Source organism: Nesoenas mayeri, assembly GCF_963082525.1.
Source record: "Nesoenas mayeri genome assembly, chromosome: 6".
Lineage (NCBI taxonomy): Eukaryota > Metazoa > Chordata > Aves > Columbiformes > Columbidae > Nesoenas > Nesoenas mayeri.
Genome location: NC_137545.1, coordinates 43,150,445 through 43,167,125, shown reverse-complemented (window position 1 = coordinate 43,167,125; position 16,681 = coordinate 43,150,445). Strand labels below are relative to the sequence as shown.

The 16,681-nt window shown below is 41.6% G+C and overlaps 1 protein-coding gene across 3 annotated transcripts in view; it reads right to left on the bottom strand.

The window, feature by feature from the left end:
• GALNT13 (polypeptide N-acetylgalactosaminyltransferase 13) overlaps positions 1-16,681 on the bottom strand; it is a gene marked incomplete at both ends in the record, with an annotated part of 98,140 nt that overhangs the window by 63,329 nt on the left and 18,130 nt on the right. For all 3 annotated transcript variants that reach the window (XM_080346946.1, XM_080346944.1, XM_080346945.1), the window contains one exon: positions 2,175-2,343. In XM_080346946.1, coding sequence (XP_080203072.1) covers positions 2,175-2,343 — 169 coding nt within the window. The remainder of the gene's footprint in view (positions 1-2,174; positions 2,344-16,681) is intronic.

Sequence of the window (16,681 nt, the reverse complement as noted above, 5' to 3'; positions counted from 1 at the left end):
CCCCAAAACCTCCCAGCAAAGTTCCGTCTTCAAGTTTTCTGCTGCGTTTAGCGCACTTAACACATTTACACCGTGACAACACTGACCTTATCACCAGCTGGTAATTCCTCGTGCACAGCACTATCCACACCTACACAGGTTATTATGAATTTCCCACTACACAGCATGTCCAGCAAGAACATTTCTTATTTTTCTTTCCTTCTATTCATCTAATTTTGCCACAGAAACCTTCCTGGCCTCCCAAAGAAACGCTTGCATTATAATACAAAAGGCACAATGAGTTAAGACACCCAATGCGAATCGGATGCCTCCGTCCCCTACGTCAATAAAAATATGTCTTTCTGTCACAGACTAAATATATTAACCATAAAATCATATTCTTCCTTAACAGCAAAGCATTATAAATTGGCTTTCAGAACAATTTAATAGAACAATTTAATACTCCCTAAAGACGGGATATGTACAGAAAGCGTCTGTCTGAAGAGGAAAACGAGATTTTTTTATTTTTTCATTAATAGCCTGTGCTTTCAACAAAGAATATTGAACTTTTCATCAGGAAAATGCATTTAGACAGATTCCTCTCGGTATTGAATAGCTAATCACCCTTAGACTGAGCAGAACTATTCAATGAGTTGAACATTTCACCTGTCTTTCCAAAATATGCACTTTTTAGCCAAGGTTTGCTCCCAGGACAAGGCCAAAGCAAAACAGAGCAGGAGGCTTTGCAAGTGGCTCTGGTTCTGGCGTGTGCAATTGCCGGGGTTTGTCCCTTCATGGGCTGCAAAGGCCACACCGGCGAGCGATGAGCATGTAGCGCATTTACACACACAGCCCAGGGGACAAAGCATTTATTTTGTTCTAAACTTCATGAGAACCTGAGGAATTTCATTTCAAACAAAGCATAATAAGCAAGATTTTAGCTAAGTGATAATTCAGGTTAAAAAGCAGAAGTAATGGGAGATGTTAGAAGACCAAACCACTTGTATAGAGTTATGCTTATATTTCTCTCCATTTTTAGATGTTATATGCTGTAGTACCTATAAATCAGACCATTCACGTAGCTGAGGTAGAACAGGGGAAAAACTGAACTGGAAAAAGGTAAATCAATCAATAGTAGGTTTCTATAAAAAAAGAAATAATTGGAAAATAAATCCCCCACCTCTAAAAATGTATTTGCCGAAGTAGGTAAGTTTGGATACTCCCCCACGCAGGCAATTTCAGCCGGAGATTCTTAGGAGAATGTCCTTTTATGCAAAAGTTTCAAATAAAATAGCCCTATTCTGTCAGCTTTAACACTGCTGTGGGGAGACAGGACAAAATCCTCCAATGGCTGAAAACATCTACAACAGACCTGATTTTTTAAGTACCGTGATTTGTTACAGATACTTTAGATAGCAATCAGAATCGCTATTTCAATGGAGACAAACATGCACGTTTGTACTTTGATGTCAAATATATGTGTAAACACAAGGCCACTGTTGCAACTTGGAAAACTAATCTGGAAATTCCATTAAAAAAATAATGCAATGGATTTGGTGAAACACCCCCCAAGCTGCTCCTCAGTCTCAAAGTCAACACACAGACTTCAGGCTTTACTCAGAAATAACGATAATACGTTACTAGACTTAAAAACAAAATACAGCCCCCATAAAACGCCATTCGGTTTTGGTACCATTGCAAAACATTTTGAAAGATGTTCTATAAAATTTTGCTTATTCCAGGAATGCCTATGGGTAAAACTAAAAGGAAACTATGTCCTGCAGGTAGTTTTTAGTATTGGTAGCATTTTGTCTTTACCAGCATTAAAATATCAATTTCTAAATGCCGACAGCAAAATTATGAAAATTTGTAAAGTAGACATCGATAATTTTATCATTTTAAAACCTTAAAAGTGAAGCTTTCCCTGAAGAAAAAAAATATTGAACTGATTGCAGGTGATAAGACACACCAGAGGGCATTTTGTTACGTGCCGCAACGTAAAATATTTGCTCTAAGCTGGCAATTTTCATCTGTTCACAAGATATATCACCCAGGATAATAACGCTTGTAATGCAGTAACTCTTCTCCTAAGAAAGCTTGCATGAGAAATCGAACCTAGAGCTGGTAAATCCTGGTGTTTTCAAATAGATTCCTTTGGCGACTGCTAATGACGGCAGCTAATGAACCAGACTCACCCCTCCAGCCTCACGTCGGGCAAACTGCGGTTGAGGGCGATCAGGTCGCTGGCCATGAGGTTGAACTGGTTGATTTTGAAAAGCTCTTTCATCTTGTCCTGCTCGTCCCTGGGGATGAGAACGGCCTTCCCCATCTCGCCAGGTCCCTCCTGGTTCCGAGAAATAACGGCTGGAAGACAAGAGTGCAAAAAGCAACTTTTACCACGTGGGCAGCAGTTTTGTTCTTCACCAACCGGGTTCCACCGCTCTTGGTGTTCAACAAGGAATGTTAGAAAAACAACAATGCACGATTTTCCCTGTGCTCCGCTGTAAGGTTGATCTCTACGTGCAGCTGAATTTATTTTTAGTTACTTTCTAAGATGATTAAAAACCCCAGATTTGGCCGCTTGCAGCTTTTGGTTGCAATCATGACAGTAGATCACTGTTTTCAAGAGACTGACACCAGGGTTTCAGAGCACAGCACCAGGTTCTCCGTGAGATTCCACAAACAGAAAAGGTTCAGAAGACACATTTATAGCTACTGAAAATATTTGAAGAATAAGTATATTAAACTAATTCTAATCAACTATTATTTTAATTTAGTTTTAAGTACCAGGCATGAGATAGCATCACCCCATCCCTGGAAGTAAATAACTCCATCAGTTTTCAGTGACAAACAAAAAAACCCCATCCTGAAAAATAACAGTATCCCAACCTTGGCAGAGGATCTTTTACATGTTATTAGAGTAGGTTTGATAAACATCTGTACAGTCAATTTGGAATTTTAAGGAAAATCATAGTATCACCTCGCACAAGCACACAAAAATGAACAAGACGGGGCTGCCTTTTTAGAAAACACTACGTGAAATCTGTGAAATTCTGTGCCGTAGTCCAACATTAGCATTTTGTCTTAATAAAGGGATGTAGCAGTCTTAGTTTTATTTTGATGCAATCACATTAATTTTTCATCTTTTGTATCAAAATTATTTTCAGACACTTGATGCTACATATCTTGAAAGACTGTCACTTAGGAAGGCTTCTTTATTAGCTGAAGAATAATTCAATAATTTATTTTTGCAATGAAAAAAATAAGATGCTGGCAGAATAAACTCTTGTACAACATGCACGGGAAGGAGCCTAAGTGACTTTTTCAGAAAATAATGTATGATTTTTCCAAGCAAACCAGACACCAGGGTTTCCTACAACAACCTCACAGAAATTTACATAAAAGGCTTTTTAAAAATAAACGTTACAGACTCTGGGCACAGAAATTTGATTTTGGCAATACTAGTTTACGCTTTGGTTGAGCGAGGAACATTTTACGGTATTATCCGGTATATTTTTCATCCTTCCCTTGGATGAGAAGCAGCACCTTTACGTGCTGCAACAGGAAGAAATGATGAGTTTTTGCTGTGATTACTTGCAAAGATGAAATTGCTCTTGGGTAGATGCTTAAATCTTAAAACACAGTGACTCCAACGCCCTCTGTGCCCAACGGGATCCCCAGGGATGCGTGTTGGGGTGGGCAGCATCCTTTCTACAAGGAGTCCCATGGAGAAGACACAGAGCAATGGGTACAAGTTACTGGTGGGGAGATTCTGACGGGACACAAGGGACCAGATGATCTCCAGAGGTCCCTTCCAACCCCAGCCATTCTGTGACATTTTTCCTGTTGAGAACAATCAGCCATTGGAATAGCGTCCCCAGGGAAGTGGTGGAATCCCCAATGCTGGACACTAAGATTCAGTGGGCAGGGTGCTGGGCCAGCTTATCTAGACCAGGCTTGTGCCAAGAAAGGTCGGACCAGATGATCCTTGAGGTCCCTTCCAACCTGATGTTCCATGATCCCAAGATTCTCACCTGGCTTTGGGAAAAGAATTAACAACTACACTGCCATATATGTTCCCTAACGGGCTGAATTTCCTCTTAGAAATACACCTCACAGTCAAAACCATTGACAAGTGCCCGTGGAAAGAAATAAAGTAGGAGAAGAAGAGCTGTGTTGTGCTTTTAGCACAATCCTGCACCTCCCCAGCGACGCTTCACCCCCAGAACCGCTCAGAAACCTGCACTGCACATGTACACACACAATTACATGCTATATATGCTACTAAATTCCTCTCAGAACATTTCATAAGGTGTATTTATGTAATGCATAATGCAAACATAAAATATTTGGGCTTAATGGCCGGTAATTAAGCTCCGCTCTATCATCACTTTCTGGAGAAACGACGAGGCTCCTCAGAGACGGCAATTTGCAAATGGTGTTGGTGGAAATAAATTCTGCCTCTTTTTTGCTGGAAGAGGCAAAGAGGGCAAATTTATCTCAGTAGCAACGGGGAGCTGGAAAAATAAGAGTCGGGTTGTTCTGCTGAAACCATGGAAAAACGGGTAAATCACAGAAAGGAGCTTGGCCAACAACGTTCTCCCCAGGAAACACAACAAATGGAAAGGAATTCCTGAAAGAAAGGGATGAAAAAGGGAGGAAAAGGAGTGGTGGCATCCTTCAGTCTCATCACCTTTCGGAAGGGGAATTCTTTGGTTTTCTGCCTCCAAAGCTGCATTTAAGGGTCTGTACTGGGGAGCACAGTGAGGCACCCAAAACAAATGCAGCACACCAAAATAGTTTTGTTTGCTGCTGAAATACCTCGGGATTGGCTAAAAATATCTCAGCGGCAATTTTCTCCTGCAGAAATCAGAAACTGCTCATTAAAACAAATTGTTTAGGGGGAAAAAAATGAAAATAACTGAGCAACCCATTATTTGCATGGTCATTACTACAACAGTTGCTGTTTCTCCTTGTACTAAACCAACAAACTCACTGTAAATTCATTATTGTAGAAACCCCAGCTCATTTGCAGTTTCCATCGCAGGGACTCGGATTAAACTTGGTCTGAAAACTTCTGTTTATTTAGCTTGGAAGCATGAGTTATATATTCCTTCATCTGCAAAAATGATTTTCATTACAAGATTCTGTGTTTTTCTATTATTTACCAAGGTCCATCAAGATACAACTTCAAAGAGATTTTTCCCGTCCTGAAGTTTAATATAAAACTAATCAGAAATTTCCTAAACAGCCTTTCCACTCTCGCAGTTTTGTTCAAGGCAAAGTATTACCAGATTGAATTTCAATCACAGCTCACACATCTCAGTGATAGAGAAACAGATTTAATTCTGCTACGGTTAAAATGCAGCCACCTCAGCTTATTAAATCTTCAGAGAAGATGCACAGGGTTTATGAATGAACAACCACATATATACAAACATTTTCAGAGATGTACCTTGAATCCATACCCAGGACCGTTTCTTCTTGCATTTTCTCTCCCATTTTTGAATAAACAAGTTTTGAGCCCCGAGACTCTGTGACAAACCATCTCAACCATCTCAAACCCAGCAGATGCAAAGCACACAAGAATCCAACCATATTCAAGTCAGGAGAAATATCACCTTCCATTTTCCAAGCCGTATGTCAAATATTAGAATGAGAACCAAGTAAACATCATAATACCAGAGATGGCATGACTAGTTAGCAAATCAAGAGCTTTTGCAAATACTCAATATGTCCAAATTTTTCTAAGAAAACTGAATTTTCGGTAGCACTGCATAGTCTTGAGAATCTACAGATGGTGTCAGAACATCGCTAACTCGAGGTACGTCACCAAAATTGTCTTTCTAGAAGCACAAAGCCGCTATAAATATTCCTTCTGAATGATCTATTTTTTATCTGAAGCAAACAAAACAATGTTATTGTTTTTCCAAACACTGATATTGTGGTTTCACCGGATTTCCATGCTCTGCTTTCCCCTTTCTCTAGGCAGAACAGCACACCTCATTCACACAGCACACTTCAAATCAGGCTGCTCAGAATATTTTACGAAACACCAAATTTGTATTCAAGTTTCCATCCCAAAATCTTTATGTAAAACGCACACATGCACTCCTCAATCAGAGGACATAAACATAATGCAGAATCCCTTCATCTAGAGAATTAAAGACATAAATCTGTTTATTAGGTATTCAGAACGTATGAATGGTAAAAGAGGCAACAATCAGCGAACACACGCTGCTGATTACGAATTTCTTCACCTGCACTGGGGTTTATGAGCTAAAATGAGCATCGCAAGCAATTTCCTTACAGAACACATCTTCAAAAATATCACTTAGAATTTGCCATCAAAACCACCGTTTCTACACAGCTTTTATACCTCTTTTCAATAGCACAGCGAAGATAATTGACTTTGAATGACTCCGCAGTGAATACCAACTGCATCCCACTGCAGCGCGATGGCAAACGTGCTCTGCACGCAGGGGCTGCCCAGGACCTGCAAATCATTCCGAAAATCATCCCGAAAATCCTCCAACTTGGAAAGCACAAGATCTTCGAGGCCCTGTTGCCTTCATTTTTTTCCCCCCGAAGGAAAAGGGTGGTTCACCCCACAGAAATCGACAGGTCCCCACAGGTAAAAGACTTGAGCTCACCCCCAGGCTCCTATTTTGAATAACCTGCAATTGCAATGGGGACCTGGCAGGACTGGGGGCAGCCACGATCCTTGAAGCCAGTGTGGAAGAAGCTGACACATTTAATTTTTTCTATATAAAAAGTAAAGAATTATCGATTGTGGGGGACTACAGTGGGTCCGTGGATTCCCTGACGGAGGGCATGGGAACAGAAATTAGCCTTGAAGATATGAAAGCCTACCCATGAGAAAGATAGGAGTATCCAGAGATGTTAAGGATGCACCCATGAGAGAGAAGGGAGTAGAAGAGTAACATTGATGATAGCAAAAATAGCCAATGACATGTTACTGCTGTAACTTGTAACCAATAGTGAAGAGACACATGAATTGGTAAAACTGTATAAAAATGCACTTGTGGCAATAAATGGCATCTACTACTTTCATCCTGAAAGAACTTGGTCTGTGTCGTTTGTCTGTCTCAACCACGACAATCAATAAACTCATTAGCACGTCTGATCCATAAATACTTTGGCAGTGCTTCTGCTGCCAGTAAGGCGAGAGTTTCACTGAATACCAAGAACAAAGAGGAAACAGAAAACTTTGGACTCCTCTGTTATCTGCTTTTCCTCTGCGCTGAAAACCCCACCTCCCTCACCAGGTTTGCCCTTGGACAACACTCCAGGGTCTCGCTTCACCATCCTTTGCTATTTCTGCCTCATGCTGTGATCTGATGGGTCTCCATGGGCTTGTGTTGGTTTTCACCCCACTCCTTGGGCATTTGATGGAGTTTTTATTTGCTGTACAAGACCTTCCTGAGCTCTAGGGACAGGTGCTGGTAATTTGGCCTCACGTTGTACTTCATCTTGACCCTCAGCACCAGGATGGGTGGCGGTTTTGACCATACGTACAGAAAAAAATGAGGAAAAATCAAGAAAAAAGGGATTTGGGGAGCTGGGCGGCATCCTCAGCCACACTACAGGCTCCTGGGAACAGCCTCCAACACGGGGGTCAGAATGGGACATATGGAAAACCAGTGAGGATTTATAAGCTGAAGTAACTGGGGAAATCATTTATGCATACCAGATCAATTCACTTTTACGAGCACTTAATTAGAATACCATATTTGGATTCATAATATTTCTAACTTACCTTGACCATATTACCCTTCGCAGAGTGAAACGAGTCTCAGCCCATCATTAACAGTTTTTTGCCAGCTCTGTAAACACAAACATTTCATAAGGTTTCTCTGACCTACATATATTTTAGTGCATTTAGAAATAATGTCTTAATCCTCAGCAGTCATCAAAGCTCATTAACTATCTTTCCTGTATACTGGTTACACGAGATGACGCTAAGTCAAAACCATTAATTTCCAGATATCTGAAATACTTAAGGGAATACTCCACCACAAGGGTAAGTTGAAGAAAGTGAAATATTTCAGAAAATAATGTGAGTACTAGCATCAGAAAGCCCTTCTGCTTTCGGTAGGGATGAGTTTCGGGCAACACGTCTTGTGGATCTGAAAGGAGAGCATCCATCCCAACACGAGGACATGCTGGAGATGCAGCCAGTGGTTCAGGAAAAGGGCAGGAGGAAAATACTTTCACATATGTATGTAATTACATTTATACCCATACATATATTTATACACATCTTAAATAGTAAAGAAAACAAAGAGAAGGATGGCTGCATATAGCTGCTATCACATTAATCCCATTGCAGTTGCCAGGTGCCTATGACAAACACACACATTTCTTCTGTCCAAAATGACTGTATTAGCTCAATCTTCTATTATTAAGAATTCACCCTGTGAAAACTTTAACGAAACAGAGACCTCAATTCCTCCTCTCCCCTGTAAATCACATTGATTAACGAACTTGAGCTTCAAATTTAAAATGAAGGAAAATGAGAGCAGAACAGGGATGGAAGTGGATCTCAGAATGTGACCTGAGCTTCCCCCACAACACGGGAATCAAATAATTGGAGTTAATTGGGTTACTGGTTTTGGAGTGTTGTGGGTTTTTTTAATATTTGCTTTGAGTTTTTACAGCCTGTCAAGGAAACCTCAATGAAATCCAAGCAACGAAATGAGTTATTGAATTATACTCGTACCTTGATAGACCTGAGGAAATAGAAGAATCTTCAAGAGCTAAACTCATAAAAACTGCAGAACTGATGCTCTTTGAGAATATTCAAGGGCTGAGCCCAGGTGGACAAGTACACGGGGGGACCTGAGAAATCTCAGCTTTACAACAGAACTATGCAAAACACAGCAATACCAACAAACAATACCAACAGCAGAACTGATTAAATGAGGTGTCTTCAGGTCTCTTCCAGTTTTTCCTCTTATAATTCAGCAAACCAAAACCCAAACCCCTTCCCTTGTTTTGTGTCCATCCGGGAAAGGTTTACATTAAATCACAAGCTGATAAATCCTTTCCTAGAACAGGACAAGGGTCTGTCTGGCTCGGTACGATGTCTCAGAGCAACCAATAGATCATGGCATAAAGGATGAGATGGGTTTTAAAACCATTCTTGCAGAGATGTTCCCTTCACCCTGCACGCAGACAGGTGTTTTTGACAGCTGGCCATCTGCTTGCACGCTCCCTTGTTAAATCCATTCATCTTTTTGCCAATGAACTGCATGAGTTACCTGAGCATTGCGTCCTTTTATTTGCTCTGGAGTTGCTACCTCACATTTTCATTGGCTTTTACCCTGGGAGACAGAGTGAAGCCCTAATCAACCTTCTCTGCCTGTTTATGCCTTTACAAATCCTCCGTTTATCCTCCTTTGCTCCTTGCTTTTCCAAGCGGTAGAATTACTTGATTTAGTCTGTCCCCACAGAGAGGCCAAACTACCTGAAATCAGCCCTGTCTGCCTTTCCTGAACCACGGGTTTCACTCCATGAAATCGAACTTGGGTTGAATCAAGTACCAAAGAAAAAACAATAATCAACCAACCGACCAACCAAATTCATGTACTTCTAGTAAAGCTGCTTTAATTTACAGCAAAAGCCTTATTTTGTGATTATCTTCCAAGATCTCAAAAGCAAAGTAATCTGCAGAGTTCCCCACCTTGTTGTGATTTGGGAAGGATCCACATACACGTAGACATTCCACATGCATCTGTATGCACCTCACGGTGCCTCGGTTAACTCTATTTAATAGCTGTAACTAAGAAGGAGCAGTGATTCAGCAGGTTTGCTTGTTAACTTACTGAAGCGGATTTCAAATATTTTTGAAGTGTGTGTTTTAAAAAAAATAAAATAAATATAAAAAAAATACGCCTATCAAAAATAGCTTTGCCTCCAAGCACCAGAATTAACAGCTCATCTCTTCAATGACCATCTTGGTGCACGCGGGGATAATGGAACTGACATGAAGCATGCCCACAAAGAATGAAAATGCTATTTTTCCAGCATTCTGCCTGCAGACATTTTTCATCATCTGTCAGCGCAGATAGGGCTCCTTTGGAAACAAAAACAACCCCCTCGCAAGGGCTTATTAGAAGTGCCGAGGTCTTTGGTGGAGTGGAGAATAGCAAGCACAAAATTCAAGATAAAGAAAGGGGGAGGAAGCAAAGCCCAATAGATTTGAAAGCATTCAATTTATTTAACGATTCAGTCAAGCACTGCACAGGGGCTGTTGCACAAATAAGCACGGCAACACTCAGAAGATGCAAGGGCTCATCATCTGTGCCTTTTTTTGATTGTTTTTTCACCTCAGATGTTCATCTTCCTTCCTTATATTTTGGTTGCAACACCTACGCTTTGGTTTTGAGTCACAAATAACACGGCAAAGATAACGATGCTGTTTTGCAGAGAGCAGAGGGGACTGTCCCCCCTGCCCGGGAACACCCCAAAAACCTGCTCTGCGGCACCGTGTACAAACTTAATGGAAAACACCCACAGCACCAAAAAGCATTTTGTTGTTCCAGAAACTGTCCAGGCAATAAGTTGTTCCTGTCTTGTTCATGTATTATTAATTGGTTGAAATTTCGAACAGAGGAAGGTGGAAATACCGCTTTCTACTTACCCATGACAGATAACAAGGTGAATCTTGTTTTACCCCCAAGAACAACGATCCAACTGGAGATCTTCAGAACCACCAGCACCCTCCAAAAATCCCAAATCTGCCTCCGTAGGACGTGCTAGAGCCCTGCCCAGGGGTTACGCCCCACCTGTGCGGGGAGGAACCAGCGCACGGAGCTGAACAACATCAACAACAAAGCAGAAAACTCCTTTTCTAAGGGTCTGGCTTCTGCAGCTGCCAGGAACAAAACCTATCGGAAAGGAAAAATTCCCAGCTCTGGAGCTTGGAGACGAGGAGACTGAGGGGGGACTCATTGATGGGGATCAATATGGAAAGGGGCAGTGTCAGGAGGATGCAGCCAGGATCTTCTGGTGACAACCAGGGACAGGACAAGGGGCAATGGGTGCAAACTGGAACACAGGAGGTTCCACTTAAATTTGAGAAGAAACTTGTTGGGGGTGAGGGTGTCAGAGCCTGGCCCAGGCTGCCCAGGGGGTTGTGGAGTCTCCTTCTGTGCAGACATTCCAACCCGCCTGGACACCTTCCTGTGTAACCTCATCTGGGTGTTCCTGCTCCATGGGGGGATTGCGCTGGATGAGCTTTCCAGGTCCCTTCCAACCCCTGACATCCTGGGATTCTGTGATTAAATTACTTGTATAGCATTTCAGCTCATTAACTCCATTGCTTATTTTATCTCCTTTCATTTTTCCTTCAAACAAGGCGGCTGAAGGCAATAATCCTATTTACAGCCGCGCAGCCGGAGCTGACAGCGCTGCCTCCCGCTGCCTCCAGCCATGGGGACGCAGCAGCACTGACCCAAAATCCAGCAAAACCCACCAAATCCTCCCCTTGCCCTCAGACAGCTGTGATCTCCTTGCCATGGATATCACGGAGCTGCGGGAAAAAACCCCAAGAGTCACCTGGTGCATCTCATCAAATCCACCCCCACTGGTATTTTGTATTTCTGTCTGCATCGCCATCTCAGTCAAAATAACCTTTACCAGCCCGCTATACAGAAACGTGGGGGTTTCGGTTGGTTGGTTTTGCACTGTTTTGTTGGGATTTGCTTTCTTTGCTTTGGGTTTGTTTGGTTTGGGTTGATTTGGTTTGTTTGGGGTTGTTTTGTTTTGAACCTGGATCCTATATAATTCTGTGTAAAAAGCAAAAGTAATGGGAGATTTTAGAAGACCTAATCATTACTATACAGCTATGCTTATATTTCTCTACATTTTTATTTATTGTAAGAATCTCAATACCATCCTGATATTTTATCACAAATAATTTTTTGGCATAAACACCAAACAGAATCCAATAAACCAAAGGATCAATTCACAGTCCTTTACCATTGACATGATGTATCTCTGCTGCTCAGAACTACACGCACTTATCTCAATCCGGAACATAAAGAATTCTAGTTTTAATTATGCAGTAGCAATAAATCCTATAAAGTTGTCATAAACATCATTAAATAGATCATTCACTTCACAGCATTTCTCAACCTAAGAGTTCCATGAGTCTGGAAAAAAACCAAACAGATGTTGCTTTCCAACACTAAAAGCATCAGAACTCTGTGTAACTTCTGCCATAAACACACTTTTTTAGCATTGTTGTCTAGAGACACATCAGCCAACCCTGATTCTGCTACTGACGGCCCAGGGCAGAAAACCCACAGGGGATGAGGGGTCTATAAACTCAACATGACATTTTTAAAAAGATGTTATTCCATTTAGGATGGATGTGAAGTCTACTTACTGAAGTCTACTTACTGGCTGCCATTTCCAAGACATAGTATCCAAAAGAAGGCATCTTCTCATAAAAAAATAGCAAAACATCAACCCTCATGAACGTTCTTCATGAATTCATAAAGAACCTACACACAGTTAAGTGATGAGATCTAAAATCAAAGGTCTCCGCAGCTACCAGCCTTGTTTACTGCACTGTGGTAACAGCTACTGCTGGATCTCGATAACAAATTCAAAGTCTAATTAAACACCATACTAGTTCAATGCCCTTCAGGAACATAATTGCTCTTTTTAGTAAATCAGCTGTCATATAAAGTTAAGAAACCACAGATGCTGGACCGAACAAAGTGTTTTTAAGAGGATAAAAACAATGCTCCATTCTAGTCCATGCCCTTCCAAATACCAGTCAATAAACAGTATCTTTATGAACATGACAATGAAAAGCTCTCTCTAAAGAAAGAATACAGCACCTCCAGGTAGTAGCTCTTTATTTTGAAGAATTCACTGTTACAAATTAAGCCCAAAATATTTGAGTAACAAACGTAAGATGAACAGTGGCAGCCAAGCCAGCGTTCTGCAAGACAAAACTAATCAGACAGTAACTGCATGGAATGAAGGGAAGAGGCATTCCATTTACTTGTACGTCTTAAACCTTCCCTGACACACCTTGGCTGTCGTTCCAGTACTTCAGAGTTGCCTCATAGAGTTAAACTACTACTGACATATAATTGCTTTCCATCTCAGTATTACATCCACTTTCATTACCAGGTGTGCTCTCCTCACATTCATGAGCAAAGGCATGTTTGATAGCCGCCTGAATTGACTTGCACGTATCTTCAGTAAATCCTTAGTAAAAGATTCTTTGTTATCATCTGTGGTTTTTTCCTGCAGGGCTGAACAGTTTGACATTTTTAGTGTACCATGCTACACTTTAAACAAATTTTTGAGAGAAAAAAAACACACCTCTTGCATTTTCTTACTAGTTTTGCGAAATGCTTTGCAAATAAGTCCCCTGGGAAACGGGGGGGATGCTGAGAACAGAGCAGCATCCTCCTCCCCACCGCCAACCTACGGTGCCTTTTGCCGTCTCAAACTCAGCAGGAACCTGCTGAGCATCCCCACATAAGGTGAGCCTGAGGAAAAGCAATTCAACCCATGCAAGTCCATTTAGTTATGAACACCGGGATTAATTACTTTCAGGACAACCACCACTTGAATCGACACACGGTGAGCCAGCAGGTAACACTGCGTTACCCTAATCGGTGTTTGATAGGAGGCTTAGGGGGTAATTATGTACTTTGGCAGCCTTGCACAGAGGCTACGTCCTTTGGTCCAGCCCAGAAAATGATATTTCAGTGTTAAAAAAAAAAAAAAAAAAAAAGGAAAAGAGCTTATTTCTGAAGAGCCACTGCCTTGTGAATGAGCCTTAAGATATTTGCTTTAGAAGGAACAAAAAAGAAGGAAAAATTCATATAATTCGCTAGCAAGGGGCAAATCCACCTACAGATGCGAATCCAGGGAGCACAAGGTCCTGCTGTGCTCGAAGAACATCAGGAGAGACGAGTCCTCCCTTGGCAAAGAGTCAACATGGGACAAACAGCAGCATGGGGAGTTCCTGCTCCAAATCACAGAATCACAAAATGGGCTGGGTTGGAAAAGACCTCAGAGATCATCCAGTCCAACCCTTGGTCCAACTCCAGTCCATTGACTAGATCATGGCACTAAGTGCCATGTCCGATCTCAGTTTAAAAACCTCCAGGGCCAGTGAGTCCAGCACCTCCCTGGGCAGCCATTCCAATGCCTGACCACTCTCTCTGCATAGAATTGCTTTCTAATCTCCAGCCTCAGTTTCCCCTGGCAGAGTTGAAGCCCATGGCCCCTTGTCCTATTGCTGATGCCTGGGAGAAGAGCCCAATCCCTACCTGGCTAGAACTGCCCTTCAGGTAGTTCTAGAGAGTGCTGAGCTCACCTCTAAGCCTCCTCTTCTCCAGACTAAACAAGCCCAGCTCCCTCAGCCTCTCCCCATAGGGCTTGTGTTCAAGTCCCTTCCCCAGTCTTGTTGCTCTTCTCTGGACCCTCCAGCACTTCAATCTCTTTCCTGAGCTGAGGGGCCCAGAACTGAACACAATAGTCCAGGTGTGGCCTCACCATGTTTTATAACCAAACTTTGCAGAGCCGTGTGCCCCCAGCAGCAGCAGCCCCGGGCAGCCTGGCGCTCAGGTCTCCATCTCCGCATCCTGCAGCTCAAACCGCTGTGTTTTCACACTGCTTATTGCTACCCTCCTCTTAGGGTTTTCTGCAGGAAAAACAGTTTTAATGAAGTGCTTCATTACTGCAAAGAGGCCGGCTAAACTTGACATGATTGTAAAAATGGATATGCCTTTTAACAAATATTACGCTTTGTTAAGTGCCATGAAAACGAAACGCAAAAAGGAAATTTTGCTGCACCCAAAAGGATCATAGTTCAGTTTCCCTTATAAGAAAAGCTACTGAAAATTTATGAAAATTTATACATTATCAAGAAAAACACTTCCCTGCTTAGGTCTGTTGACCTAAAGCATGGTGTCTACTTGGTGATAAATCTTATTTTTATGACTAGTTTAGACTCACTAACTTGTGCAGGCTGTAATAAGTCCTGTACCACCGTGTCACAAATCACTGCAACTCATGATTTATGGGCAGAAAAAGGGCACATTGCCAGTTCCCACAGATGGTAAATCACACTGGTCTAGCAAGTGACACCTTTTGAAGTTTAGACTTAAGTTCGTCATTGCTAAACTTGCACCATATAACTGAGAAAATAACTAGAAAATAATAAATAATAAACCACCTGCAGTCTCCTGCATCATGTCTCCTCCACAGCCAGGTCACGCTTTGGGCAAAATCATCTATTAATCCAATTAGTCACTTCCTAGCAAGAAGTAATGGGATCACACACCAGGATTTACTGGCAAGAAAAACACTAAAGAGCCGGATACTGAAAAGAACCTGGAAAGAAATTATCTCATCTCTAATTAAAGGCCAGGAGAAATGAAAATAGATTCATAGGCATGTGTAACAATTTTACCATGGCTTATTATTCAGAAAACCAGAAAAAAAAATTAAAGACTGTAATACAAAGACCTACAGAATTTGAAATGGACTCAGAATGGCAGAGGTGGCTGTTGGAGCCCCTGGGGACCATCAGGACACCTCCCGAAAAACCTCCATAGTCACAAACATCACCATCAGTTCCCATTCACGACTCAATAACCGGGAACTACGGGCCAAGCTGATATCAGATGACATCTGATTTGGCCTTAAATGACAACAGTGGTGACATCTTAAATGATGACTGTGGTGTCACAGATGCTTTTCTAACTTGCAGGCATTAAATGCGTCAGGTTATGCTATTTGCATCAAATTTGAAACATCAGCTTTCTGGCCACAGGCATGCACCATTAATCCTATTAGCAAAAGCTAACTAAGGATGGAGAAAGGACAAGATTATCCTTTTCATTACAGTAACACACCATCAGTGACTGATTGAATCCACAAATTCCCCCTGCATACACCAGCCAAGAGACTGGTCTGTACAGAACATGAGAAATACACATGGAACGTCTGCTGTACAATGTTATAACTGCTAGAATGGAAAAGAATCAGTCTTAAAAACCAAAACAAAACAGTCTTTCAATCTCACCATTCGGCCCATTTACCGCATGCAAATCACAGTCCTCATACATTCCTCATTCAGTATAAAATTTCTATTAGTAACATCAAATGAATGAACTACAACGTGCTGTTGACATAACCCTCACACATCTGAGTGGGGAAAGGACCGTCCCGCACCGCCTGCAGAGTCTGGGCTTCCAAAATACTATTTACTATTTATTCCAATGTGCACGAAGATACAAGTTTGTCTACTGGCAGAAAAAACTAAAAATAAAATCTTAGACTTATTAGAGGATCAGACAGTGATATTTAGATCTTAAGAATGAAGCGGCTGCCGAGGGATGGATCAGATTGGCAGCGGTGCCCATTTGCCACTCAGTCCCTGGGATGGACACTTTGCTGCATTAACAACGGCCAAGAAGTGGCACGTACAAATTCCACAACATATAACCAAACAGAGGTAAAATTAAAAATCATACACCTCTGATGAGAGACATTAAGATGATAGAGCTAAATACCAAAAATTCCACAGAATATTAACCGAGTTTAAAAAAAAGTGAGTATATATCACAGAATCATAGAACTGTTTCAGTTTGGAAACACGTTTAAGATCATCAAGTCCAGCCATTAATGCAACACTGCC